At 38.2% G+C, this 26,268-nt stretch overlaps 1 protein-coding gene across 7 annotated transcripts in view; it reads left to right on the forward strand.

The window, feature by feature from the left end:
- Positions 1 to 26,268, forward strand: part of MACROH2A1 (macroH2A.1 histone) — a 45,477-nt gene that overhangs the window by 10,766 nt on the left and 8,443 nt on the right. For 3 of the 7 annotated variants that reach the window (XM_082771473.1, XM_082771474.1, XM_082771475.1), the window contains 4 exons: positions 10,665 to 10,771; positions 12,289 to 12,486; positions 14,351 to 14,461; positions 20,827 to 20,926. In XM_082771473.1, the coding sequence (XP_082627599.1) occupies positions 10,665 to 10,771; positions 12,289 to 12,486; positions 14,351 to 14,461; positions 20,827 to 20,926 (516 nt within the window). Of the gene's footprint in view, positions 1 to 10,664; positions 10,772 to 11,652; positions 11,734 to 12,288; positions 12,487 to 14,350; positions 14,462 to 20,826; positions 20,927 to 22,396; positions 22,488 to 26,268 lie in introns of all 7 variants that reach the window. The other 4 variants (XM_082771479.1, XM_082771477.1, XM_082771476.1 and 1 more) reach the window with 4 other exon arrangements.

Here is a 26,268-nt window from a genome sequence, read left to right on the forward strand (position 1 = left end):
TTTCAAGGATGCTTGTGTCAACACCTGATCTGAGACTAAATGAAAGTGTTTGAACCTTTTCAAAATAAAAGGAGGAATGTGACCTAATAGAAATGAGACCGTGCAAAGTGGTATAATAAACTGGCTAAATCAAAAAAGCAATCCTGTGCATCCAGGAAGGAGAGGAGAAACATAAAATATCAAAAGCAGTTGCAGGAAAGAATATCTTTGGAAGGGAAATGACAGAAACGTGACCTAATAGGAAGGAACCCACTAAGGTTTGAAAACTAGTTCATGTGTGTACAGAATATGGCACTGGCTTTAATCCTTTAGAAGATGAGGTGCTAAATTTTGCTGGCCTGTGCGAAAGTTTAACTCTGGATGTAAATCTGAAATTAGGCCATAATGTGCTCAGATCTGGGATTTTTTTTTTTTTTTTTTTGATTCAGCTTGGGATTTGAACTTTTATAACACTTCCAGCTGTTCAGACTTACAGTTCTGTTCTGGATCCATCTGCGGGTATGGCTTTATCTGCTTTTTCCTTTGAAGGTAGCTTCCTGTTACCATATATACGCTGCTATTCATCAAAAAGTGAAAATACACACTCTGCAGCTTCTTGTAGTGTGTGTGTCCATTTGGACTTTAAGCCCTTCTTCAGCCTCTGCTGAACAAAGTGCTTTTCAAACTACATTTATGTCCTCGTGCCTTGGTATTAGCATGTTTGTGTACTGTATAGCTCCAAGAGAAGGAATCTGTACTGTTTTAGCACGTGAAATTAGTTTGGCTGCTTCAGCTGCTGTAAACTAAAAACTTTTCATGTTTGCTGTGCCACGCATATTTGTGTTTTACCAGCATTGAAGCAAGTGGACATACTTCCTTTCTTTACCCTGGAGGAATAGCGTGGATGATGGACTATAACGTGTGGTTCTTGTTTCTTCTTGGCAGTAACAGTTCATGCAGTGCTGCCCATCTTGTAGAGAGATGACACAGAGTAAATGACTAGTTTCTGCTTCTGCTATAGAACTAGTCTTAAGCATTATTAACTAGTTTAAACTGGCAAGAAGTTCAGTGTTACTAGTTCCTTCTGTTGTCTTTCCTTATTGTGGCACTTTCCTTACAATTGTTCATTGCATGTTTCCCCATACATGTAGTTTGGAAAACTACAGCCACTCCTTATTTTCTCTGCAAAGTAGTACACATCAGTTAATATCAAATAAAATACTGAGTCAGTCAATAGGTCAGACTTCATTTGGGGCATCGTAGCAGCTCTGATGATGTATGGTTTTTATTTGGCAGAACTGATCCAGCCCTACAACTAAACACTTATCTTTCCTTCAGACCTATAGCTTGCAGAGGTTACAGCATAGTCCAAACTCTCTTACTAAAAGACACTCATTTGCCCTTGGAAAAAAAAAAAGAAAAATCTCTTGAGTGTATTTAGAGGTAGCAAGAACCAGGCCTGCAAGCGATTTCTGCTCCCCCTGCCCCCAGTCACTTTCTCTATGCTGTAAATAATTTTCATTTGCCAAAATGTCATAGCAAATAAGGAGAAGGAGAAGTTTATAAAACAGCAGGAGAACAGAAATACAGAAGAAATAAGACTTTGATTTATATTTGTTCTGTACTTACTGAAGTAAGGTAGGAGAAAAATGTCTGTTTTCTCCATTAGACTTTTTTTCCAGTGGGATTTTATTGCCCATTGTGTATTGTTGATCATGTATTTTGTCAAAATGTAAACTAAGCACCTTTTCAGTCCCAGGGTTAGAAATTGCATCTGAGGCATTCTGGTGCTTACCCGAGTTTTTGTTTTCAGGCTTACTGATGTCACCAGAATCCCTTAATGGAGGTTCATGTGCTGGAGCTCAGCTCGTTGCATTTTCATCTTGATTAATTTTCGATGTGGAAAACTTTCTTAGGCCAGCTGCCGATTGGCTGCAAAATTCAAGTCCTTCCCGAATGCAGTAAGTTTAACTGCTCGCTTCAGATGCTCACTTTCCAACGTGCAAGCTAATCAGCTTGAACTGCTGTTCACCTCTCATGTTCTGCTCGCTGCTGAACATTTTTACAGGGTCACAGAGGAAAACAATGCTTTGCCCTGTTTGTCAAAGCAGAAGTACTGCTCAACTGCTTTGAGGCAGAGGGGTAGCTCAGAGGGCCATGCTAAAAAACAAAACATTAGGTTAAAAGCAGATTGAAGTTCCAGACATTTTTAGACAACATAATAGCGGGCTTTAGGGAGTAATGAAATTTAAGAAGGGAATTAATTGACAGTATCTATTTGATACAGTTGAAACGTATTCACTACCAGGATACATTTCTTCTATTTAAACAGGCAGCTTTAGAAACGCTAATCCCTATTACAGTGTTGTGCCACAAACTGTGTCCCAGAAGAGGTTTAAAATAAATTAAGGGGCTTGTAGGACCCATGCTCTATTTAAGCAAGCATGAAACTACCTCTTCAGATGCAGGGTGTTTTTAACATGGATTAATACTGGGCCTAAAATACAGCAGGGTCGCAGAGACCTTTGAAAAATACCATTACAGAAAGCTCCTTTGTAAGATTCCTCTTTTATGTAGGGCTTGAGTCATTTTCTTAACAGAGGTGAGATTCACAGCTATGCTTTCAAGAAATGCCACTTTAGATTTAAAACTTTGCACTGTTATCATTTGAGTGGTTAACTTTCTTTCTGAACTAATAAAGGCATGAATTAGTCTGCTTCAGATGTATGTAAATGAGGAGTTTTCTTTCACTGATAAGACTTCCTTTGGCTACAGACCTGTAAACACTTAAGCATGTGCCTGTCTTAGCTTGTAGTCCCATAAATTTCATTGGCTCTTCTAGTTACAGAAGCTGAGTTTACACAACGTGACTTGCCAGGTCAGGGTCCCACTGTCTTCTCCAAGCCACACAGATCAGGGTTGATGAAAAATAAGTGAAAGTATTGCCACAAAACAAAAGCCCTTGCAATGCATCCTGATTAGCCAGTGCAGATATTTATTTCAGAAGGGTAAATATCAAAATTTGCATTGTGGTGTGTCATATTGAGAAAATGTACAGAATGGTAGGTTAGGGTTGTTGGGACTTTTTTGTTTTTACATCTTAATCATGAATAACTTTACCCCATTGATAACTGTTAAATTCTGGTTACATTTTAATATTCTTAGATGTAGAATAAAGAGAAAACATAGAATTTTACTAACATTACGTCTCTTTATTTGCCTAAGTTACTGTTCAATTTAATAGTGGTGCAATCATCATTCAAAAGTGCGTAAGGGGAAAGGGTGTTGCAGAAAACTCATGCCAGACTGAAGAACACACCAACAGAAATTCCCTATGAGGGTTGAAATGGGCATAATGCTAGATGAGAAATTAAATATGTAATTTAAAAGCTGTACTTTGCCATTGATAAATTCCTTTTGTCATAGGCAATTTTAAAATGTATGTTGGATTTGTTTTCTAAGAAATGTGTGTTACAGTTGAAGTGGAAAGAACTTGGGTTAACTGCCAGGGTCCCATCAGACAAGAGAGCTGGTAGCATCGCTGGTCATTCCTTCAGGCCTTCCTTTTCTGACACGGTCTCCTTGTTAACCCCACCTTGTACAACACATGAAGTAATACAGAATATTGCTGCGAGAAATTAGCAGTAATAGCACACTGAAATAAAATACACGTGGTGTTTTTAACCCTGTCAACATTACAACCATGCATGTAAATGCTTTCATTAGTTCATGATAAGTTTCTTTATTCTGTCCTCAGAACGGGTGCTGCATTTATTTTTTGTTCTTGAATGTCTGAGGTATATAACAGTGGTCCAGTTGCAAGCAGCTAATCTTCAGGGTTGGAATTTATATGGGAGTTCACAATTTGAAGGGATCTTGGCTCAGGGCTATGAAACAGGTTTTCAGCAGTGTATAGCAACAGACTTTTATGAACTTTGATGGAGAGTTTAAAAGAGTAATATTAATTTTCACTTGAATATGTCAGCTGTTTTTTTATGACATCACATGTAAAAGCTAGTTTTTTTCCTCAGCTTTTTTCAGTTTAGAGGTTCTTTCATCAAGTATTGTAAGAATGCTTTTTTTTCTTTTTTTTTTTTTTTTCCATAGGGATTCTATAAGAATGCCTGAACTCTGTTCACGTTATATTTTTGCCTTGGGTCTTCAGTCTTCTTTTCCACACTGTATTTATCCCTAATTTTCTTTCAGGGATGAAATTCCATATAGATTGTTAGGTGCAGTCAGATGAAATGCTCTGTCCTTGACATAAACTTCCTCAGGGAAGAAATAAATATAGGGGTTCTGCAGTGAAATAGAGTATTTTTTAAATAAACAGGAGGTACTTTTCCTCCAAATTGCAAAAATGTCTGTGATGTAGTGAGGCTTGTTATTGCAAGATGTTAGGGATTCCAGAAATTTGAATGGTTGCAGAAAACAATTAGACACATCCATCGAATTAAATTCCATTGGGAGATGCACATGAAGATAGCATTTCTAGCTTCAGAAGCCCCTAAGCTGCAGATGTCTGGTAGTGTTCTTGAAAAACTGCTTTTTAAGTTTGCCAGTTCCTTGAATCCTCCGGAGAATCTGCAGTTGGGCACTGGCAGGGGACAGGTTATCAGGTTAGATGCGTTTTTTTTGCTCTGATGAAATTATAGCTAGATTAGACTACCCTTGAACACTCAAAGTAATAGAACATTTTACATGATATATTCTCCAGGCATAGATTTAAAAAAAAAAAACACATATTTTTGAATATTCTGTATAGTCTCTCTTGTACTGCTTCCACAAAGTAATAGAGAGAAAGATTTGCAACTATTTTTCTTCTAAATAATAATAGTTGTATTTGTGTGCAGATGCATGTATTTATTATGACTTCCATTGCCATCTTGATACAAAAAACAGAGGCTTGGAGTGGTGAAAGGACTTAGCGACAACAGCAATTTAATGAGTCGTAGTATTTTTAATAATAAATTTGGAAACCTACCTCCTCTGCTGTCAGAGGCGGTATCTAATACAACCATCATCACCATCTGCCAGATCTTGCTGAAATGACTATGCTACAACAACAAGAGCACAGCATATATGGATTGCATCAGGTCGTTGTTTTGTAGAGTCCTTGATAGTGACTTGGATGCTTTTCTTCTCTTTACGTGGGCTTGGCTGCACACACCCCTGCTATATGTAGCCATCCCTCCTCTGCCCAGGGTTTGGAGCCACTTGAGTAAAATCCAAAATTTCAATATGAAGCCCTCTCCTCCTTTTCTTTGCTTAATAACATTATTCATGCTCACGGAGTGTCAGCAGATGATTGTCAGCTGCCACTTGACTTCTTTAATGTTTGGAAGTGCAGGTTCCTAACGTGTGCCTGCAAAGGTCAAAGACTAAGTGAGGACCAAGTCAGAAGACATCAGTAGTCCCCTGCACTCTGTAACAGCCAGACCAAAGCATACGTGCTGCATTTGATCAAGTGACGTCTGGCAGCAGTTAAATTAATCATGTTTGAGTGTATTTCTAAAACATATGTAAACTGTTAGCAGTAACAGCAAAGTGTAAAATGCTGGGTAGAGGAAGCTCCACAGAAACAAAAGGGTTAATTTGGGTTGGATAGGATTCTTTAAGTCAGTGGAGAAGGAATAGGCTATCACTTTTTAAATCAGTTCTCAGTGTGACTGTTATAATAAATAACATTTGAGATTTAAGTTCATTTGAGATTGAGGTTCTATTTTCAAGTTTCATCAGAAAGTGAACTCATACATTTTACAGATCAATATTTAACCAAGAATTAAAAAAAAAAAAAAAAAAGGAAGTTAAATAGCGTTAGATCTCCTACCAAAAAAAAAAAAAAAAAGTAACGGATTGTATTAAAGTGTGGAAATGAGAAAAGAGCTGAAAAGAAGTGTGAGTCAGATCAGAAGGCTCTAAGTGGAAGTGGCTTTTGTGGCCTGAACTTGGATTTTATGTAAACAGCAGTCTGTCATCTGCCTCACAGAAAAGCAAAACTTACAATAACTTGGCAAAGTTAACAGTTTCTCCTTCGAGGGGCCTAGTTTTGATACAGCTCAGAGACTAAAAACTGAAGTGATTTTTTTTTATCGCATCCTAAGAGAATGATTGCTCTGTTGAGAGTTGAGGTTTCATCAAGGCTTGTTCAAAGCAGTAAAATTTCTTGAATTGATTTTCACTGCATCAAATTTCCATGACTTTGAACCGAGGCTGAGAACTGTTTTACTGGAATGCATACGAGGGAAAGTGTTATTAAATGATTCTGCCTTCACTGTTAGGGCTGCAGATTCCAGGGGGATTGGGTGGAATACACAGAGAGAAGAATGCAGGAAACTCTTAACAATCTTGGTTGATTGGGGTTGATTGGGTTAAAACCTTCCGGAATCATGTAAAATGATTCTGAAGTCAATAAAACGCTGATGGAAGGATGATTAATTTAAAGTACAATAAACAGACTCCTTGTCATGTAGCTGGCTTTGTAGTAAGTGCACATTTTCTCAATGGAATTGTATCAACATTTCATTTTGCTTTCATTTCTGGATATTGTTCTCAATTTTATTTTGAGGAGAGGCTTCAAAATTTTTCAGAGACCCCGGACTTGTTCCTTGTTGGAACTTTTGTGTTCAGAAATTGGCTTTGTGTCAACACGTCACCTGTTAGTTGTTAAGAGCTTAATTTTCAAAGCTATGATTTCATCTCCCGGAAGAAAAGGTGGACAAAAGGATTCGATGCAAACAGCGGTGGTTTAGCTCGAGACGTAAACCCCCCAAAAAATAAAATAATAATTTTGGGATGAACTCAGACCAGATTGAACATTTACATTTAGGAAGCAATACAGCCTAAAATGCATGCTAAGCTGGAGGCTTTGTCATTTAAGCTTTTTAGTCAGTAATGACCAGTAATACTTTGAAAATTAGGATGACTGAGCTGGTGTGTTCTATATGAGTCGGAGAAGAATGCAGTTACTTTTGTTTCCATATAGGTCTGCAGTTGGTAATGTGCCTGCTTTAGGTTCTAATAGTAATTTACTTTATTTTAACCTCAGTGTTGAGTTCTTGTCACAAAATCTGCAAGTGTTGTGAAACACTAAAGCAGCGGTACTCAAGGCACAGCAGTGCCACTGTGAAATAGGGAAGTACAGATAGTGAATTTGGGAACTTTGTGGGATGTCCAGAGATGATCAGAGGAGAGAAGTCTCCAAGTAAAGGATGAGGAACTTGTTCTGGAAATTTGCTTTAGGATGAGGTATCAATGGAGACTTCTAACACTTCTTGGTTGTGTTTGAGTAGGAAAAACCCTCACTTTTTTAAAATTATATTATTTTGGTCTTCTGGCTGGATGTGTACATGCCAAGTAACTCCTGACATCATGGAAGCTCTTAAGATTTTTTTACTTTGACAAAAACAAAGCTTTCTATGTTGACTTTGTTCAGTTGCGTGAGTTGAGTTTTGAGTATCAATTTGTTGTGAATTCTCGTAGGTGATTGATATTTACTCGTTTGCATATTCAGGCAGACTTAAATTGGTTTGTGTTTATAAATTGCAAACTTAGATGTAATTAAATCATTAAACTTGCTACAGTATTAAAGAGAGAGGAAAAAAAATCAATGCATTAGGCCCTCCATTTGACTGCCTGCGTCCCAGTCTAATGATGCTCTCTGTCCAGGGATGCTGCACACTTTTTTCCTACTGTTGGAAAGTTACCTTTAAGGAAGGTAAAGGTGAGGTTTCACTCTTTCATGACTCAAAGCTTTGAATCTGGTGGAAAGTAACTTCCAAAGCTGCCCCAGAGAAGGGTCTGACCAGAGAATTCAGGTCCAATCTCAATTTTAAATACCTTTTCCCACCTACTCCTCTTTCAGCTACATGCCTAAATCCAGAGAGATTATTCTGAAAAGTGGATTCTCCCTTACAGAGCAAGCTAGATTTTCATCTCATTTAAGATTGGTTTCAAACATGGCTGGAACACCATTTAAATCCTTGAAGCTGAAGTAGCATAAAACAGATGTGAAAGGAAAGTTGGCCGCACGTCCTCTCCAGCCGAGTAGTTCGGATCCCATCCGGATCCAGAAAGTCTTCATTTCAGCATTTATAAGTGCTCAGATCTGCTGGGTTTGGGTCAGTTTTGTCTCTGTCAGTGATAAATCAAAACATTGCTGCCTGTATTGGCGTCAGCCCCTTTGAGAGTCCCCATTTGGCCAGATTTGTTCACCCAGCATAGTTTTGCTGCTCTCTGCACGCCCCAGCAGTGCTCGGTTATTGTTGGAGAGCTGTGAGGAGGAGGCCAGAGGAAAAATTCCCCCCTCCGTGCCCTCCTCCTCTTCTCCCAAAGCTCCTCTTTTGTGGTCCTCGACACCATTGCAAAGCGTTCTGTTCCTGCAGAGGAAGTGGGGTACCTCAACTTCCCTAAAGGACCATTAGAAAACTGTAATTTCAAAATGAGTTTCCTGTCCAAGGAAGAGGGCTTAGCACTTAGAAGAACAGTTCTCCACTGTACAGGGCAGACATTTTAGTTTTATGAGGAACAAATAAAACATTCCTCTGTGCTTTACAGGCGTAACACTTTCTTAGGCCCTTTAGTTACGAAATGACCTGTCTGCATAGTTATGCTGATCGGTTGCAGAGAATAACACGGCCCGACTGTTCAGCCCTGCCTGACGCAGTAAAGAAGCGGAGAGGTGGGGGAAGCAGGGGCAAACTGCAAAGTAGGCTGCTGTTTGTGGCAAAGCCTTCCCTTGCTTTGCAGCCAGCAGTAAAGTCTGAGATGCAAACAAAACAAGTCCTGCTCTGGAGAGATGGAGATGTTATTGCAGTGACACAGAAGCTTCTGAGGTCAGTGGGGATGTGTGGGGTGTACCCCAGAGCACAGCTTGTCCTTCTGAATGTGACACGGGTCTTCTGAATGAGATTTTGAATGTCTACTCTCACTACAGGTAGCTGCGTGCCCTGCCGAATGCAAGCTAGACCTCAAATGTCTGAGCTGCAGCTTGTAAGAAGTACGTGAAAAGGATTATGCCAGCTTAATTCTGTTCTTTGGAGGTGTGGAAAGCGTAGTCAGGTTGACCTTACTCTGTTAATCCTGCTTTAAAAATAAAGTAATTCTTGTCAGCTTGAAACATTGTAAGAGTTACTTCTGGGGGCTTAGTTTTGTATTCTGTCTTGCCCTGTAATACAGTAAATTGTACACTGGAAAGCACACAAAAATATCAAAGGCCTACCATGAAACTCAACTGCAGAGCATCCAGAAGCAGCTGGAAGTTTTACAGTAGGTGTCACAAGTAGCTTATTATAGGACTTAGGATGAAAACTAATTGGTGAATCATGTTAAATTCAGTCTAACAAGAAGCCATAGTCTGTGCTAGTACTGCTGAAGTTTTACTGTGTGTTGCAGTAAAGGCATGTGGTTGCCTGGCCTTTGATTCTAGGCTTTCATTTCAAGATTACTGTCCTAATTTACTTCTATTTGTCTCTAAAGCAAGCTTGTAGGGCTTTCACGGTGTAGTCAGTTGTTAAACATGAAACTAATTTCATACACTAGTTCTGATGTTAAATTTTAACTTATTTTCATGTTTTATATATATGTGTGTGTATATATGTGTGTGTATATATATATATGTATGTATGTATATGTACATATATATATATATATATAAAAGCGGGCATTTTCTTTTCTTTTTTTCTTCTTTTTCTCCAAAAGTTTACAGGTTTACAGAAGGTAGTATACCAAAAGCAATAGTGAAACAGAGGCTTATGCAGAGGATGAAAAGGTTTTGTATAATGGAGACAGCAACAGCATGTAATTGCAAAGGCAAATAAACATATGCCATCTTTTTTTATTGTTCCCCAGACTTTCTTGTAATTAATTTTGGTCTTTGCCTAAGGCTTGTTTTGTTGAAGACAGATAAGTTAGCAGGTAAAGCTCCAGCCTTGCACTTCACAGATCCTTACAGGAGAGCAAGTTAATCTTTCCTAATTCGATAACAGTCATCATATGCACACCTGTTAAACATAATTTGTCAGGAGTGGAGATTTTTTCTAAAAGGATGATCTACGAGGAACAAACAAACGTGACTTATCAATTACCTCTTCTGGACAAGAACATCTTCTCAAGAGACAGAAAATCATTAAGACCGTGTAACAACTGAGTTTGTATTTTTAGTACCCTAACTTGGACATTGCTTCTGTAATGTTACAAAGAAGGAACTGAGAATAGGAGCTTCTCCAGTAATAAAAAAAAACAGAAGCAATGCAAGCCAGAAGTCATATTTGTGACAGGTTTGAGGAAAAAAAATAAAGATTTTGTACATCTAGTACCCTTGTAGAGTAGGGGGATTCCTTGTAGAAGGGGGATTGCAGGAAATAAACACACAGTAACCTTGAGAAGAACACTGAAAAGTCCAGAATCTAGAGGAACTGCGTTAAAAGGACAAATATATATATATAAATATATATATATAAAAACATTGTTTGCAGTTTAGACCATAGGACTTAATGTGTGCATTCTGCCATCAATGATTCTACATAAAAAAGCAAGTAAAAATTTTAGGGTAAGATGCCTCATTCAGTGTATTTTGTGGCAGTGAGGAGTACCATGCAAATCTTGCTTGAATGCTAAATAATATATACTGATTTTTCTTAATGATCACAATGTAATTAAAAGGGGCTTGCTTTTTTTTCCCCCAGCGGAAATTCTGGAATTGGCTGGAAATGCAGCAAGGGACAACAAGAAGGGTCGAGTAACTCCTAGACACATCCTGTTGGCTGTAGCAAATGATGAAGAATTAAATCAGGTAAGAAAAAACCCCACTGTGTGAGGGCCGGGATTTCCTTCAGGGCTTTTTAAATTGTCTTTCCATATAGCTGAATAGTAACTCAAGACCTCTGCTTATTGAACAGCCCACCAGGAAACAGCTCATTCACTCACTAGCACACTCGCTATGTAACTAAGTAGAGCACTCAGCTTAATTACGTATTTCAGGACACTTAAAATGTGTGAAAATGCAAGGGAGCTCTAGTGTGACACTTGCTTGCACTATTACAGCCACTTCTGTTAAAGACTGGAACATTGTTATAAGCTCTGTAGAGAAGTGGTGGAATCTTGTACATACTTCTTTGGTTGGTTTTTGTCTTCCCCTTAAGCAGCTTAGGACTCAGTGGGACCTATCCCATTCCTACTGAAGTCTGTCATGACAACCACAGAATGAAGAGCTCTGGAACTCTTGCAAGTCTGTGTCCTTTGCAAATTTCAAGATGTCTAACTTAGCCAAAAAATAATTCAGGCATTATTATTATAGTGTTGTGGTGGCAGCCAGAGGCACTGGCTAGGATTAATGTCTCTTTGTGTGAGGTGTTGTAAAAATACACCTAAAAAGACACTTCTTCCAACCCTATGTATCATGATGGAGCAGAAAAAAAATCCCCAAACCATCCTCCTTCTGCCTGAAAATTGCTAATATTTTCCGTTCATCATTCTTTTGTAAGCTCAGAGCCTCAGTGGGTTGTGGTTGGGGAGCAGTAACCATGAATCAGAAGGTGGGAATACCTGAGGGACTTTGATATCACCATTTGTATCCTTCCTAAAACTGAATTAGTCCCAATTAGATGTTTTTAAAAAATGGATTAAAGTGGTTTTAAATGCAGAACATGATTTATTTCACCTCTGCTTTTAAAGGCTTGAATGAACTGCACACTTTTGAGTATTGATCTGCTTTTCTTCAACTACATAAAGATTTTTTTGAAGAAAGACTTCCAGGTATAGAGATTTGTATAAATGTTACCCTCCATTTGAAGTTTCTTTTTCTAAGAACTAATTTCTGTTTTAAAAAAATGCCCGCTCAAGAAAACTCAGCAACAAAAACATAATATTGCATTGCCCACAGCATGGTACCTATTGCAGTCCTGTACCATGGACTTTCAGGGCCCCATCCCTCAAAACACAGGGCAGCCCCAGCCACAGACATGAAGGCATTGCAGGGCAGCCTGTTTTCTAGTAGCTGGGTAAGTCTTCATTGCATGGCTTCACAGCTAAGTGAAGAAACAGCTCTCTTGTGAGCCCAAGTGACATTCACAGTAACAAGCATATGTGCAAGAGGAATATATATTCCCTTTACAGTTACACCTTAGTATATGATCAACTTTTTCTGATATTTCACACGTTTCATGTCTCTCTTCAAAGATATATGTGGAGAAACATAAAATAATTGGTTAAAACTCAAGGCAATGTACAAAATTTGCAGTAAATGCCATTTTCTGTTTATTGGTGAGTGAATGCTGGAATTTGTCATCTACAACTTTTATTTTTTATTAGCTATTGAAAGGGGTCACCATAGCCAGTGGTGGAGTGTTACCCAATATTCACCCAGAGCTGTTGGCAAAGAAGCGGGGGTCAAAAGGAAAACTGGAAGCCATCATCACTCCACCTCCAGCAAAGAAGGCAAAGTCTCCATCACAGAAAAAAACTGTATCAAAGAAAACAGGCGGCAAGAAAGGGGCAAGGAAATCCAAGGTAGAGTAATCAGTTTATTTGAAACACAAACAAATTCGGTCATGGTAGCTGTAGAGAGCATCATGTAGGGTAGTTCAGGGATTTCAGTAGCAGCACAAGCAAATGCCAAAGGAGGAGTGCAGCCCAGTACCTAGGGTAGGTGGAAGTAGCAGCACAGGTCTGCAGGGCAGGCAGGCAAGACTCCTCAGTGTTTAGACTTGGTGTTTTTAACTCTGAGGAAGAAATTAAACTAATTCAGAAGGAAGTGTGGAGGTGACAGAAAGAACAAGAGGACCAAAATATGATTTTTCTTATGCTAGAAAGCTAGAAAGAACATGTAACTGCCTTTTTTCCATTTTTAGTTTCAGTTTGTAGGAGTAGAGAATCTTTCTAATGTGTGCATGTGTAATCAAGGATAATTCCTTCTGCAAAACTATTGCAAAGCAATAGGTTATGAAAGTAGGAAGAAAAGTACATATATTTTACCTGAAATTAACAGTGTATTTGAAAATGTTGCCTTCAAACAAAGCTTCTATATTCATGCTGTATGTCTCTGTTATTGTTTACTAAGAGACTTCTGATTGTTTCACTCTTTGTTTTTTGAACTGTTGAATTTAATTTTCCCTTTTAGAACACCTAGAAGCTGACATCTCAAGTTCAGTGTTTCTAATAACCAAGCACTAATAATTTTCCTAAATCTGGATTTTTTTTTTCCTGCTTGATTACAAAAGCAGGAAGTCTGTTGTGGGGTTCTGTTTTTCTTCCATACAATAAACTGCATTGTCTGCTTACTATATTGGTATTCAGCTAACAGTAAATTCCAGGGGAATTGAAATAAGACCCCTGAAAATCTAATTCTCAAAACAATTGTGTAAAGTAAAGTATGGCTTCAGCTCCTAGAAGCACCAACATACCTTTGCATCAGTCATCTTAGTTGGTCTGCCACAGATTTAGTTTATATGCTTTGGAAAGGAAGAACAGGATAATATTGGCTTGCTTAGTGATTCAGGTGTGCTTTTAGCTTCAGTATAGATATTGCTGAGGCAACAAACGTTTATATGAAATCACAAGTAGTAGTGTTATTGAAAATGATTTTTGGCACCACTTGAGTTGGTAACTGCAACAGTCAATTCACTGTCTTCATGATGCATCCTTATCAAAATGTTCTTATTCTCATTCTTATTCAATAAATCAATGCATTCCTGAAGCCTATCATTTTACTTCTGTTTAAAAATAAAAAAATAAAAATGAATGATTGAGGGGACTCCCCCTCTACAGTTTTCCTGGAGATAAAGGAAAGTGATCAGGTTAAGCAAGACAGAAAGTTGTTCACTCTATTTCTTATTGTTAGGCAGGTGGAAAGTAGAAGTATTCTTCTGACATGAGCTCTAAGGTCAGACGGATTTCAAAACCATATTTCTAAAACTGTTTGGGAAACCTGTAATCACCTCCCTTCACAGAGGGACAAAATTTGCACTCTGACAAGCCAGTTTTAACCTTAGAACGAGCGTCTGCCCACACGTAGATATGTAGGGGTTTTTGTTTGGCTGGGTTTTTTTTGGTACACAAGTCTTCAGAAAGCTGTTAAAAATGTGTGGTTGTTTATATTTTTCCTACAACATTTAAGACAACTGTCCCGTAAATAGCGTACTATCATAGGCAAGAAAAGCACACACATAGATATGCAGACTTTGAGGTTGGTTTTGTTATTGATTCCTTCAGCTCTTAGCAGTTACTTTAGACTTAAGGATAAAATCCAAATGCCAGTTTCTGTACTGACATTTTATTGCCTGGTAAGCATGTATGGCATGTCTTATATCTTAGTGTTATTAAACAGTGTTTTTCTCTTAGTCTTGAGTTAACTAATTAACTATATTTTTGGAAGAAGAAGCAGGGAGAAGTGAGCAAATCAGCCAGTGCTGACAGTACAACAGAGGGAACTCCTGCAGATGGTTTCACGGTCCTGTCCACAAAAAGTCTGTTTCTTGGCCAGAAGGTATGCTTCTACATTTTTATAAATGAATACCTATTTTCAGTGCTGCTTAGGGAATAGCCCCTCCCACCACCCCCTTTCTTCCCCAGACATCTAGGTACAATTGGTATTTCCTTACCAAGCACATGTGGGGGTGTGTGATATTAGTTTTTGAAGAAATAAATTCTTTGAAACTACTTCTAGAACACTTTAAAAATACATGAATGAGTCTTTGTGCCTATGTAATTAAATATTCAAATAGAAGGAAAGCCTGTGTGCTTGTAATTTATCTCACCTTATTCACAGACAGCATAACTGGTACTGCTAATCTGTTGCCAAAAGTGAAATTATTTTAAGAATGAACCGGCTCTTCTGAAGGGCATCCCTCTTCATTCCTGTTGTGAAGGATTTATATATTTTAATCAAAACCTACTTTAGACATTTGATTATAGTAGTTGCTTTGTGTTTTGTTCTGCTTTGTTTTATTTTGTTGGGTTTTTTTGTTTGTTTGTTTGTTTTTTTTACAAAAGTTAATGCTGCATAATAATGAATGATGCTTTAATTAAAAGCTATAAGTCAATGATCCTTTTTTCCCTGTGAATATGCTTTGGGAGGACATGGGGTGGTTTAATACAAATACTTACCTGTTTAAAGAGACAACTCATTTAAAGAGACGATTCAATAAATTAATTTGGTCTTTTATCTTGAAATCTGCCTTTAGTTTGCCATACAAAATTTTATTAAGTAAAACTGCATCTTTCTTCTATCATTCGGTAACCAGATCATTGTGTTGTAAGCCATAAAAGATGAACCATTTTTGTCCATTGTGGAATGTATCCTCTGATTCGTTTTTATTTCGTGTTGAGGTTGTTCTCCATTTACCTTTCCACAACTTGCTTACTAAGTTTAAAATGCATGAAAGTAACATTATTTCTTGCAAGACTTCTTGTTTTCCCCAGTTAATTTTACAGCTAGAGCCCAACTGTTGGTTTGTTTGGTTTTTTTTTATGTTTTGGTAGGCTTTTTGCTGTTTGAGTACTTCCACAGGGGGTGGTTTAGAGCATATTTTTATAAACATTTTGATGACTAAATTGGAACCCGAAACTTTTAAATGACACTACTTGCCAAGAAGGCAAGTAAGAAAGAGTTTAATACCTGACTTTGAGCCCCTTTTAGTTAGTTACCATAGGAAACCTGTAATCAGAACTAAAGTGTTCTAACAAGACTGGCCTACAAATCGATGGGGCTTTGCTGTTGGGCTCAGAGGAAGAAAATGATGAACTCCAGGACTGCTTTAAGCAGTGGTGAGCACAGCCAGTGTCTGTCAGAGAGCTTCCCAGTGAGTAGCTTGTGCTGGGAAATGGACTTTCTGGCTTTCTCATTCCCTTGGAGTGCAGCCCCCTGTAAAGACATGGGGTGCTATGTGCCCATCCTCATACTGGTTCTTTGTCTGTTAGCCCCACATTTTTTCCATTGACGTGAGAGGGGTCAGGTGTTAGGCTGTGTTTCTAACACAGTGCATGTAAATAAGAGAAAAATGAAAACCAGTTTGGCTCCTGTGAGGGAACAGACCAAATGAAATGGATTATTTTCTCAGGGGTGGAAAATGCACAGATGTTGTTGAGATATTTCTAGCACAGATTATATTTTGCTTTTGACTCCATGAGAGAAACCCTCTTTAGGAGCAGTAAATGATTAGTATAAAAATCTACATAAAAAGTAGGCTATGTCTAACAAATACACAAATTTTCTGTATCTTGTTATGTGGGAGTTCAAAATGAAATTCTTGTTTGTTAGGACTTACTCCCAAAACAGCGTGTTTAGACCAACCCGAATTCTTTCAAGCATTCATGTTAAGACTGAAAAATGGGAAATCCTACAATGCAAAAAAAAAAAAAAAAAAAAACCAACAACTTCACACTGCAGTGATCAAAAACATCTCATTTAGCATAAAAACAAAAATACAACCCTGTTATGGTGGCTCATTCCTAGAAATGTTTTTAAAGTATTCTACAGAAATTATTTTCCAAATCAACATATTTTTGATTTTCTTCTGTTTAAAAGGGCAAAGCTAAAACTTCCAGTCATGGATTCAGTGCTTCCTGTCTCCTAAATTTTTGATGGGACAGGGGGTTTCTGGCTTAGCCAGGATGTCTGCTGCTGAGTGCAGGGTTATCAGACTGGGTGCTCACTTGTGGTGGTCGATAATCGTTTGTGACATGTGGTAATCTCAAATAATTGGTTTTTTATTTTGGAAATTTACAAATGCTATGTAACAATCTTAAAAAAAAAAAAAAAAAATGTAGAGACTTTGAATCAACTATTGTGCTTCTACTTATCCATTTCTACATGCAATTGCTGTTTAAAAGGATAATAGTGATATTTAAAATGTTCATCAAAGTCTGTTAATTCTGACGCTTAACAGGAGAAAGAAATGTTTAGTTGTAGCTGCCTTAAATTAGTGCCACATGACTTTCATAAACACAATGATAAAAGAATTTCCTTCAATAGCTGGCCTAGACAAGTGTTGTGGCTTGATGTCTTAGGCTTGTGCACATTACGTATTTTCAAAGCACATGAAGACAAAAGGTGATTGATTGCCTGTTCGGAGGAGGACCTTTCTTCCATTTAAGATAGCCTCGCTTCTAAAGAGCATTTTGAAGGAAGGAAAACCTTCTACTCCGTTGGGCAGGGAGGACAGCACATTTAGATGGTTCACATGGAGGCCTGGCAGTACGACTCCTGCCTTCTGGAGTTGGCTGATTCTGAGATGCTGTGAATCACCTCATCTTTCTGCTGTCTTCCTCATTTGTGAAATGGAGACCCAACCACACTCTTTACATGGATGGCAGGAAAGCTTAACGTGTTAAAACATTTTGAGCTGTTCAGTTGGAACGCAAAAATGCTCATATTGATCACAGCTATTTAATTTGTCTTGAACTTGTGCTTACAGATTTTCAGCATATTTTAATGTTGTGTGTTCTTAATAGAGATGTAAACTACAGTGCAAACACAGAAACCTTAAAACACACAAAAAAATAATCAAACAATCAGTGTCTTTTGAACTTGATATCCTTGAACACCTTTACAGCATGTCTCTTTAGTCTGCAGAACCACTATCTGCTAGAACAGGAAATAATTTGGTAGATGTGGAGAAGGAAGAAAATAATCTCGTTCTTAGTAGCACATAATTCAGAGCTTAAAGCAAATATCTTTTTTCCTTGGCCTCACGTTTGCAGAAGGCAAAAGGAAAGGTTTTACTTGCAAGAATGGCTCTTCGTATGTCTAATATCCCCAGATTTGATTAATGAAAAACACAATGGAAAATACTGCTAACCTGAGTATTGTTCAGTTTTTTACTGTTATTGCTTTAAATCTTAAGACAGCTGCTGACATTCAGCTAGAAGTTCCTGGAGATCAGGAAATGGCTCAGAACCCTTCAGTTATACTTGCAGAAACGTGTTAGTTCTACACTATACAATATTAAAATCCAGTTAATATTTAAGTGATTGCACATCCTACAAATGACATCCCAGTGGAAATGTGACATTCTGCACATTAACTAGTTTAATTTCCCTGAGACTGTTATGGAGCAGAGGCAGACTTTTAAGACCTCAAGCCGAAGCACCAGGGTATGGACTTTAAGAAAGATCTCAGATTGTTGGTCTGCAGAAGGCATCTATAGTTTTTTGTATGAAGCTCAAATCAGAAAAAGTTCCAAGAATGTAAAGGTAATTCTGTCTGAACTGAGAAATGCAAGGCTTAGCTCAGTAGAAAGTTCTCATGTATGTGCCAAGTGCCATCTGCATTTTATCTAGCATTTAATGTAAATGTTACCTGAAGTTACATTCATTCTTTATTGCATGTGTACATGCAAGTTGTCATATGTTGTTTTTTTTAAGTGGCCCTTTAGGGATTAATTTCTTCTGTCTAAAATAAATGCTTCGTACTGTTGAGTAGTAAAATTGAGCAATTATTCAATGGAGTATTTAAACCTATAGGAAAACTTTCGGTTTTTACTGTACTACTTGACAGTTGGCTAACAGTATGTTGAACAGTAAATGCAAAACTCAGCAAAATAATGCTTAGCTGCCAACACGTCATCAGTTACGGGCAGCTTTTTGAGCATTTTGTTGTTGCTTTTAAGTTGAAGCTTTAATTGCCAACTGGTTGCTTTGCAAATCCCATATTTGCGTAGGTGCAGAGACAGTTTAAAGGTTGGAAACCAAGATGGTAGTTAGCCAATAAATCCGGGGCAAAAACTTTTAGAATATAGGGCATTAGGGATCAGAAAGTCACTTATAAAATGGATGAAATGTGCTTAGGAACATACTAAAATTTCCACAAAACAGTCTTTTGGTGTGTGCATGTATTTTGTTGATTGTTTTTTTATTTCAAAATTCATAGTTTCTTTAACATTTTGGTTTGACTTGATTTGACTTTATTTTTTTTAAACAGCAGTTGCTTGTAGTCAAACTCAAGACTCAAACTCGAGTATGAATAACTCACCAAGTGTGAAGTAATAAGGGATTCTAAGCTATTTGGAAAGTAAGCTTTCTTAGATTTGTTACAGACTCCCATACAGACTCATACTTAAAATGGGGCCGAATTACACTGATTTTTAGCCTAAATCACCCTATATTAAGGGAATATCATTTTTTCATGCAACATATGCAAAATATATGATATTGCAGAAAAGGAAGGTCAATTCATGTAATCATATGAATGAAATGGAAATAATTTTATTCATAAAACTTAAATCAATGTACATTGGCCTCCTTAAATGACCATTCATTTATATTGGTTTCATGAATTGGTTTGTATTCCCTATTAATAAACTCATACATGGAGAAGATATAAAAAGTTTACAGAATGTGGATTACAATCCACAAGATGAAATTCAGTTATTGATGAGATTAATTGCCGCGCCTGAATGTTTATGTTAAGCTTTGTATGTTGAATCCAGTGGGCTTTGGATTAGAAGGAAAGCCTCACTTAGTTTCAGCTGGCTTCAGGATTGCATAAATAAATGAGAACTTTCCCTTCTCTAGTTGCTTTCCCTGTTGCCCAATCACCAATTGAAACAGTGATTTTAAATGGATATGCATGTTGTAGATCTAAGCATAATGTATGATAGAAACAGCCTATTTCCATATACAAAAGTCTGGATTTTATTTTCCTCTGTAAAGTGCAAAGTTTTGGGGCCAGTAAAACCGGTGCATGTGAAATCAGACTTCCCAGGGTTGGCTGCAGGGCAGTGGTCCAAACCCTGGGTTATAAGCCTCCTTACGTATCTGTCAGTGTACTGCAGTTTTAGTGTTGCTGACTTAGGCATTTTAATTAAATTGTCTCAAATTATGGAGTTGTTTCTGTGACATGGGTCACAGGAGACACCCAAACCATCAGCAGAAAGGAAATCATGCCATTACTTTGCACCTCAGCACCAGTCAGTTACTGCTGATGGTCTGTATATTTCCTTGGCTTCTTATCTGTTTGTAAATCTTGCTCAAAATGTGATGGTAGGAGTTGAAATCTCTCACATTTCATTAATTCTTCTAAGAACACATGGTGTGGATGTGAGCTTAATCTCTAGGTATCCATGCTAACTTCCTCACTGTGCCCATAAGAAATCCTCCTGATGTCGTAACGAACAGCAATAGAGAGGCGTGTTTAAAATGCAGGGGTGTTACTTGGAGTTAATGGGCATTAATGGGTGGGGTTAACATTTCTATTTTCATAAATAACAAAAGGAAGTAAGGCAAATAAAATAATAACTAGAAGTGGTAAGCACGAGTGTGTCTGTTTGCAGTAGGTTGCTGGTCACAAAGCCAGCAGAATTGGGCGTGTGAAATCTGAAGGGACTGCAGCACAGACTATGGGAACCACTAGCATGGGAAGCAAAACTGTGGCCCCTTGCTGGGGTGGAGTGAGCTCTGGAGCCAAGAGCCTGCTTTCCTGAAGACGTGCTCCAGTTTGCTAGCTTAAATAAGGAGAAGCGGTATCTTTTTTCCTGTTTCAGTACTGAACAGTCACAGCACATGCATGTGACTAATGTAATTAACGCATTTGAAATTATTAGGGTGTCTTTCATCTATCCTTTCAGGAAAAACAAATAGCCTCTTATAATGCCAAAATTAGAATTCCAGATAGAAGACAGCCTAAAGCTTGTTAGTAGGTACATTTACTTCCTCCTGGTGTGAACAATGTTTGAGTCTTGCGTTTGAATATTTTTTTTTGGATAACAAACCCTCCTTATGACCTGCCTTTTATTTTGCATATTTGTTTGCAGTGATGCTATCTCCATCTGTGTTGCAAAGCTCACTTTTCTGCAGCTTCTCTGTGATTTCCCAGCTGTCCTGTTATTTCCCACCTCATGCTTTTCTTTTCAGCTGAACCTTATTCACAGTGAAATCAGTAATTTAGCCGGCTTCGAGGTGGAGGCCATTATCAATCCTACCAATGCTGACATTGACCTTAAAGATGACCTAGGTAAATGGGGCATGGGTTGACACAACTAACGGTCACATGGAAATTATGGAACCCAGAATTTACTCTGTAGGGCTTCACACATTGAATAAGAGCCAAATTCAAATCTTCCATGTTCTCTTTTGTTGAAGAACTATAGCCAAAAGTCATTACCAAATCTGAAAACTTGCAGCTATTGCTAATCTTTAAGCTGAATTCAGTTAAAACAAATTAAATTCTTTTCCATAATGATCATATGTGACTGTTAGCTATTTTGGGGGGTTTCTTATGTGGCTTCTTTGAGGACTAAAATACTTTTTTTTGTCAGGTTGTTTTCAAAATAAGCAGTTTCTCCATTCTAACTGCAATCTCTGTGTTTTTTGGTTTTGTGTTTTCTTATAATCAGAGTAGGCGTAACATTATTTAAAGAGGAATGATTAAATAATTAACTATCCCCCTATTTTTTCTACCATGATTCCATGTTTGATTCAGTCAAATTATGTTTCCATTGTGTTTAAATTACTCCGTCACATTCACATTCAGCTGAAAACAAAAACTGATATTACACCAACACTGAACTTGCAGATATTATCATCGATGGGGTATCACTTTTAAACATCTATCTTGTTACAAATTGAAAACCAAATCCTTCTTCAACTGTCTGCTCTTCAGCAAAAGAAAAAGAAAAATCCCTGCATTATGTACTGCCTTCCCCTGTTATTTGATTATACCTGCTGCTGTCTCTTTTTTAAACTTCCTTAATGGAATGCAACCCATAATTCTCCTACTACTGCATTTCCTATGGGAATGTTCTTATGTAATTTAATAAGAAAAAGACTTAAGGCTAATTTTTAAGTCGGTATTTCTCTGAGATATGTATATTTTTACATGTCTCAGCCTTTACAACATATAGAGAATATGTCTTGCCTTTAAAATAAAGATTGATCACTTACATGTTTGAAATCATATTCAGTAAGGCCCTGCAAATACGTGGTTTCTTCCATATGAAGGAGACTGTCATTTTTAGAAACAAAATGATAACTTGCTATTCATATCAAGATTAGCGCTTGTCAGCTTATTGGTGCTGACAAAATGGAGAAACTAGTTATTTTGTTTGGCTTGATGATCCTGAATTTCTTTTTTTAAACAGATTCCGTATTTTAGTGTCATGCTCTGTGGGGAACTAGTTGTTCTAGGTTTCTGCAAAGTGAAATGGGGAATTAGCTGATCTTAAAGCTTTGGAAATGATCTCATTTGATTGCTCTGACTTGTCATTTTAACGTTGATTTGATCATGTCGTACTCAATATTCCTCCTCCTGTTCCCTACACCCCTTTCTCTACACACACCTGCACACACAACTCAGCATACTCCTTTGGCGCAAGGTTTGGAGATGTAAAGGTAGGAACTATGGACGTTGGTACATGTGTAAATGTAGAGCCTGTGCTGGGTCTCTGTCCAACGTGGTTGATATACATCTGTTTACCTGTTGTAGTTGCAAGTTGTACAGGCTGACATTGCCACGATCGACAGTGATGCTGTCGTTCACCCGACAAACTCTGACTTCTACACCGGTGGTGAAGTAGGTAATGGAAAGTTCAGTGCTGCGGAGTTTGTATGTGTGTGCATGGTCAATCAGCAGCCACAAGCTTGTTGTAGCTATGCAGATTTGCATTTATTTCTCACTTCCAGCAGTCCTGACGGATAAGAAAAAGAAACTAATTATTGCCAACTCAGTAGGCATTTCTGATTTGTATCACCAAATCAGATTTTCAGAAGTAACGATAGAACGCACTATCAAAATTTGAAGTGCAAGAACAATATATGTGCAATGCAGGCATGTGAGCAAGGAAAATGAATTACCACATTGGTTGTTTGGCATGTTAAATGCCTGTTTTCAATACAGTTTGAGTCTCGATCTTTAGATTTCTGGCCACTTCCAGTACGCTCTCTCCATGCCAAGTTTCAGATGTTCACATCTGACATGCTGGATCTACCCCACCTGTATTTTCTGAACTCTTTTAAGATTATTTTTTTTCAGGCTTTAGCTTATAGACCAATTACCTTTGTAGCCCTGCTCAATGGTCCTTACAAGCACATGGCTAGAGATGCAACACACATTTTTCATATGGTCAGTCATCTAAGCTGCACTGATGTAAGAAGGCATCGTAATACAGCATGACAGACGTCTTAAATTGTATCTCTGGTTTGCTCAGGGTAACTCCTGTCTGGGTATTACCCTTCTCTAAGCACAATATTTTGAAGGATTTTATAACCAGGCAGCAACACTTTAACTGAACTGCTGAGTAATTTCAGAAGGCAAATCAGAATTTGGGCCAAATATAGAAGTTGCTGATGAGGGTGATGACACACCATGCTTTTTTAAAAGAAATTATCCCAGCCTCTGTTTTACACTGTGTCAGCCACTGTGCAAAGGGTGTCCCTTCGTGCCAGAGGCCCTGCTTCAGTGCTGGCTTGAAGGGTGTTTGTCCTGCTACAGGGCGAGCAAGCCTGACACAGCTGCTGTTTCTGAAGGAGCTACTTTCTGAGTAACGTGCAGAAAAATGTAGTTCTGTGTAGCCTGTCGGAGCGGGAACAGCTGTGACTTGGCTGGCTAAATATTATGCAGAGACGTTAAAAGACAAGTGTCATAATACCCTGTATCTAAAGAATGTGCTTCTAAAGTCTGTCAGACTCATTTAGCTAATGTGCTCGTCTCCTGCCCTTTGACAAAGAACTGCTTAAGAAGCTACCCTACAAAGAAAATTTTCTCTCAAAGCCGCACTGCTCATACCTTAGCGTAGGTTCCTGTTGCCTCTGACTGCTGTAAGAAAGAATGGAAGTGCACAAATGCCTAGCTTCCAGTGATTAACTTTTACCCATCTAAATTTTTTTTAATTTTTCGTTGTTTTTTCCCTAACAATTTAAATGTACTGGGGGCTTATTCTGAGAATTTTAGAGCCTAAATTTCTGCTAACGCTGTTTTCAACACTGATACCGATGCCTGCTTGGAAAGCATGAGATAATGACCTTATTCTCATGGGAGTGGCACATATTTATGCCTGTGAGCAAATAAGCTACTAACCTTGAAGCTGTGAAGCAAGACTTCCATCAAGAAACTTGCTAATGTAGTGGAAAATGATTAAATACAGTGTGTCCTTTCCAAGATGAAGCTAATTTACAACCTAGTTCTGAAATATAATTTCAATATAGAGCATTACTATTAAGCAGAAGAACGTATTTAGGAGTAAATGCAGAAACCAGCACTGATTCACAGCACATACTACTCTTGCTCTTCTTTGCTCTATATCTGTGAGAAGAGTGCTCCATGAAATAAACTGACAAGGTTGTTCATTGCTTTTAATTATAAATTAATTCCCAGTAGAAGGGGAAAAGCTGGTCTTCCTGGATTGAATTAAACAAAACTAGGCTAAATTCCATTAAATGTACAACAGCTTTGCAATGGCAAAGAGATGACCCAGTTAATAGATCTTTTCTGTTCCTAAGTTCTGTACAAGGCTTAATTATGTTTTGCCTTGAAACAAGAGAAATTAAGGATTATGACTGTCATGGGGTTTAGGACTGATTGAGTTCATGGATTCATGGGGAATATAACTGGGATACATACACGAGTGCGAACACGAGCGTGATATGGCAATACACAAACAAGAATCTAACTGGGATGGAGAAGTGCTTCTTTCCCTCCCCATCCCCTCCCTGTCAGAGTGATTTCACAAGTGCCCGGTGTCAGCCCCACCAGGTAAATAAGCTCAGCAAAGGGCGCTGTGTGTCGTGCTGCCCTCTGCGAAAGGCAGTGCCCTTCAAAACCCCTCCGTCCTGGGGGATCTCTGTGCAGAGCACCCTCTCCTAGGACTTGCTGCTATCGATAAAGCCATTGCTGTCTTGTCTGAGAGATTTGCTGGGTGGTGCCTCCTGCTCTGCTGCACAGGTAGCTTTGAGTTTCAGAAACAATCTCAGTGAGGAATTTGTCTAAATAAACTTAGACTAAAGTATTTACACAAATAAGTTTAAATGAGTACAAGGAGCAAATTGTGCTCTGACATACACAGTCTGACCTCGCAGTCTGACTTCTGGCAACCACCAGTTGTGAATTGGTTATGAAGTAAGCAAAATATGGGATGTGTTTTTTAATTAGCCTCAGCTTTTGTACCCCAAAAGCAATAAGCTGCCAATAGCAAAACAGAGGTAGGGTCACACAGTCAGTTTTTGAACGAACAAATGCCTTGTTTTTCAAGAAACAAGGAACTTCTAATATTTCTGTTGGAAGAAATTCAGCAACGGTGTCAAAACAAAAGCTTCTGGCAGTCCTAGAGCCTAGTTCCTAGAGCCATAGCTCTGTATGTTAAACTGAATCTTGGAGGAGGGGCTCTGCTTCCTTGAGCATACAATATGTGCACTTCCATCAGAAAATGCGTTTTTTATTTTCCTCATCAGTGAAAGTAAGGGGTTTCACCAAATGAATGTCTAGATCTTTAGAGATCCTATTCTGAATTTTTGGAAATCAGTTTTCAAAGTAATGTCTCAAATAAGAGCCTTTATGATACCACTGCTTTTTGCTTATTTACCTGTATAATTAATATGCACAGTACAAAATTATTTGGGATGCTTATGTAGTTAGGAAAATGCTTTCTTGGGCTGTTTTTATTATATTAATACCTAAAACTAGAGCTGCAAAATAAGATCTAAACCATTTAGTGATGGACTGCCTTTGTAAACGGCGTACCTTTTGGTTGCCCTGATAACACTGCACAGCTCTTCTACTCCCAAAATGACTTTGTCCAGCTCCTTAGCTGTAGTTAGAGAAGTTCATTGGAGGAATATGTTCCTTAGAGATTCTCCTTATTTCTGAGGCTCTTCCTCTTGGTTAAAGGTGGCTCAACAAGCTGGGCAGTTACCAAGTAAAGCAGCCCGCTGCACTCACGAGACTGTTTCATTCCTGGTGCCACCTGTTGGGGTCAGGGACCAAGATCAGGTGAGTCTCAAATTCTTATTGTGGCAAATGGCTCTTTAAAACCAGTTATAAGAGAGAGGGGAAATGAACCTTGAAGGCAGGAATTATGAACCTTCAACCACCCTTGAGCTAGCACATTCTCTTGCAGCATTTCACACTGACAGATGCTTATGCTAAGGAAGGAGATAGGGGTGGCACGTCAGATGTTTTGACGTGAAAAGCACAGTCTGAGAATGTTAGCAAGGGATACAGACGTGAGGTTTTTGGGTTCTTAGGGTTGTCTTTTTTGGTTTTTCATTTTTGTTGTCGTTGTTGTTGTTTTTAATGACTAGCTAATTCTGAAGTCCCAAAAGGTTTAGATCTTACTTTGCAGTCCCCAAAAAACGTTTGGGCAG

Source organism: Aythya marila (genome assembly GCF_965140915.1).
Source record: "Aythya marila genome assembly, chromosome: 14".
NCBI lineage: Eukaryota > Metazoa > Chordata > Aves > Anseriformes > Anatidae > Aythya > Aythya marila.